This window comes from Laccaria bicolor, genomic scaffold, assembly GCF_000143565.1.
Source record: "Laccaria bicolor S238N-H82 LACBIscaffold_3 genomic scaffold, whole genome shotgun sequence".
Classification (NCBI taxonomy): domain Eukaryota; kingdom Fungi; phylum Basidiomycota; class Agaricomycetes; order Agaricales; family Hydnangiaceae; genus Laccaria; species Laccaria bicolor.
In genome coordinates this window covers 632,222-635,196 of record NW_001889874.1, presented here as the reverse complement: position 1 = coordinate 635,196, position 2,975 = coordinate 632,222, and the positions used below count along the sequence as shown (strand labels likewise).

Genomic DNA, 2,975 nt, shown 5'->3' with positions numbered 1-2,975 from the left:
GTGCCCGGGTGCAAACTACATAGCGAACCAACCTCGGTCTTGTGATCTAATCTTCTACTTAAACCCTGGTCCATCCCTTTTGTCCCTCCCCTTCCCCTTGTCTGGGATCTCGTCTGGGATGAATGGCATAGTCCTTCTAAAGTAGCGTCCATTGCTGCAACCAGATCACGGTCTGAATCGATTTGTTCATGCAACCGGTCTTTCTCCCTCCTCAAGGTGGCCAAAACATACCGATAATGGCTCGTTGTCGCTATGCTGTCGGGCAGGGATCTGAGCGCCTCCTGGTGAATTTCGCTATGACGAACCAGGTCCATACGATCCATCTCGGTAAACTCATCTCCCCTCATCAACAATTTATCAAAGGCGGCCTGCAAATTCCTAATCGAAGGGTCGGATGAAGCCTCGGGGTCCATAGCTCTTTCCCACACTTTGCCAATTGCCTGAACGACCTCGGCTACCACGCCCGTGCGATCACCAATGCTGTCATCAGACACAACCTTGATATTGTACTTGCGACATAAACCCCTTGCACGTGGGGAGTTTGGATCCAAGTCCAACAATTCGGTCGAAGGTGGTGGGCGTGGTGTTGTCCTCTCTTGAGTGTAGACGAAGACAGGAGCCAGGCCGAAAACGAAGGCATCGCCTGGCCGAGTTGGCAGAATGGCAGCTCCTCCTTGGCCCTGGAGTTGTAATTTGGCCTCTTGTGATTTCGTCAGATACTTCCGTGATCCCAGAGTACTATTGGACCTTGAGGCGCCAGGGGAAGACATGCCTGGTTTGTCAGAGGCAGGAGCTGGAGCAGACGTGCCAGGTGTTTGAAAATCAATGGAAGGCTGAACAGCCGAGGCCGGGGTAAATGAACGATGGACTTCAAAATCGAAAGGGGATCCTTTATTAGCCGAGGCTGGTGCAGGGTTGTTAGGCTTTTGGAAATTGAAAATGGATGGCTGACGAGCCGAGGACGGGGGAACAGGCGGCACATTCGTTGAAGTGTCCACTTGCTGAAAATCAAAAATCGATGCCTGACGAGCCGAGGCTGGTGGAGATCTGCCAGGCTTCTGGAAATCGAAAATCGATGGCTGATGAGCCGAGGATGGGGAAACAGGCGGCACATTCGTTGAAGTGCACACGTGCTGAAAATCGAACATTGATGCCTGATGAGCCGAGGTCAGGGCAAAAGCTGAAGTACTGACTTTCTTAAACTCGAAAATGGATTGGTGAGCCGAGGCTGGGGTGAATGGGTTGGAACTTATAGCAGGGGTAGGTTCTTTGAAATCGAAAATGGATCTGTGAGGAGCCGAGGATGGGACGTCCACTTCCATCACTAGTTCGGATTCTTGGCTCTGTCCTATTGGCCACCCAGAATTTAGGTTTGGCTAGTTTTCTGTCACCGACTGGAACTCACCACTTGGTTTAAGAGGGGGTAGAGCCTTGGCCGTTCCTAAGATATGGTTAGAACTAAACCCGAGGCCGGGTCCAGTGCCCAGCCACAATCAGAGGTGACTCCTAACGACACCGCTGCCCCAGTCCAAAGCAAAAAAAGAAAAGGGGACTCGATTGAAGCCAGGCCAAAGAAGACCAGAGTCGTGAGTGCAGAGTTCATCAACAGCAGCAGTGATGAGGAAACATTGAAGCTGAAGTCGGAGTCACTTCGACTGGTTGGTGGGGAAGCGAAGGCGGTTAAACCTAAGTCCCAGCCCCATTTCTCCTGCATGACACCCAGTGCCGGCCTCAGTCTCATCTGAAGGCCCAAGTTAGACCCCGACGCCGGTCCTCCCAAGACCGCCATGGCCGCTTTAAGGCAAGCCAAAACTGCCGAACGTCTTGCAAATCAGAATGCCGCGATTGCGAAAGGCAATTATCAGCTTGCGGATATACCCTGTGAGGCCTGCAGCAAATGCCAAGATCGAGACATTGTTCCATGCGCTATCCGTTCCCCCCCACAACAAGGATCCTGCTCCACCTGCAGTACAGGTAAGACGACCTGCACATATGCAGTAACCAAGAAAAAGGACACCAACAGTGAGGTCGAAGACGAGATCCAAAAGGGGTTGCAGGATCTTGAAACGGCCACAGTCTCTGGGGGAGATGCCCAAGTGAAGATCATGAGGAAGAAAGTGAGGTCAAAGAAGCTGCAGGTGAAGAAGGTGAAGCCGGATGTCAAAGAGAAGGGCAAGCAGGATGTCGAAATGGCCACAGTTGGGCATGATGCAGAGCATGCCATTGACGTGGACATGGAGGTTGGTCTGACAATGGGAAAGGGGAAGTCCGAGGGTGGTATCGACATAGAGATGGCCAAAGTCAAACATGAGGAAACCAAGGTCGGTGCCATTCCAAAAGCCGACAAAGACATGGGCTGGGTGACTCCCACCATAATCATTGAGCCACCCACACCACACACATCGGCGATTTTCAAGAGCACTGAGACCGAGGTTGGTACCAACACTGACAAAGGAAAGGGCCAGGAGATTGGGCCGCCAGCCAGTGAGATGGAGTGGATCGTGCCCAAGTTAGCAATGCGGCTGGGTAAAAAATTCATGAAACTCGTTATTCTTTGAGGTCTTTATTGTCCCCCACTGATTCCTGCAGGATTCCTGAGGATTCCTGAGGATTCCTGAGGATTACCAGGACTCTATATTGGCTGATGTGCCAGCCAATTTTTTGAGTCCTGTGGGGGTCCATTCCTGAGGACTGAAGACAGTCCTCAGGATTTTCGGACAGGACTAGTCCCAGGAATGATGCATTTGATGAGTCACATGACCCATGAGCATGTGCTTGGATACATCATGTGATGTGATGCATCACGTGCACATATTTGTTGATGATAGTTCTCATATGTGACACGTCACGTCACCTCTCTCTTTCCTCTCCACCCACAACCTCGCCCACCACGACCACCACGACCACCACGCAACAGACAACGACGACAACGACAACGACATCGACGGACGACGACAACGACGACTACGACAACG

At 51.8% G+C, this 2,975-nt stretch overlaps 2 protein-coding genes across 2 annotated transcripts in view; one reads left to right on the top strand and one right to left on the bottom strand.

Annotated features, from left to right (window-relative positions):
- Positions 1-1,148, bottom strand: part of LACBIDRAFT_322489 (uncharacterized protein) — a gene marked incomplete at both ends in the record, with an annotated part of 3,874 nt that extends 2,726 nt beyond the window's left edge. The window contains one exon of the mRNA XM_001875530.1: positions 33-1,148. Within this exon, the coding sequence (XP_001875565.1) occupies positions 33-1,148 (1,116 nt within the window). The remainder of the gene's footprint in view (positions 1-32) is intronic.
- Positions 1,149-1,787: 639 nt separating this feature from the next.
- LACBIDRAFT_322488 (uncharacterized protein) lies at positions 1,788-2,558 on the top strand (the record flags this gene model as incomplete). Its single annotated transcript, XM_001875968.1, has 2 exons — positions 1,788-1,974; positions 1,999-2,558. The coding sequence occupies 2 exons, from the start codon at positions 1,788-1,790 to the stop codon at positions 2,556-2,558; spliced, it is 747 nt and encodes a 248-aa protein (XP_001876003.1).
- Between the last annotated feature and the right edge of the window lie 417 nt (positions 2,559-2,975).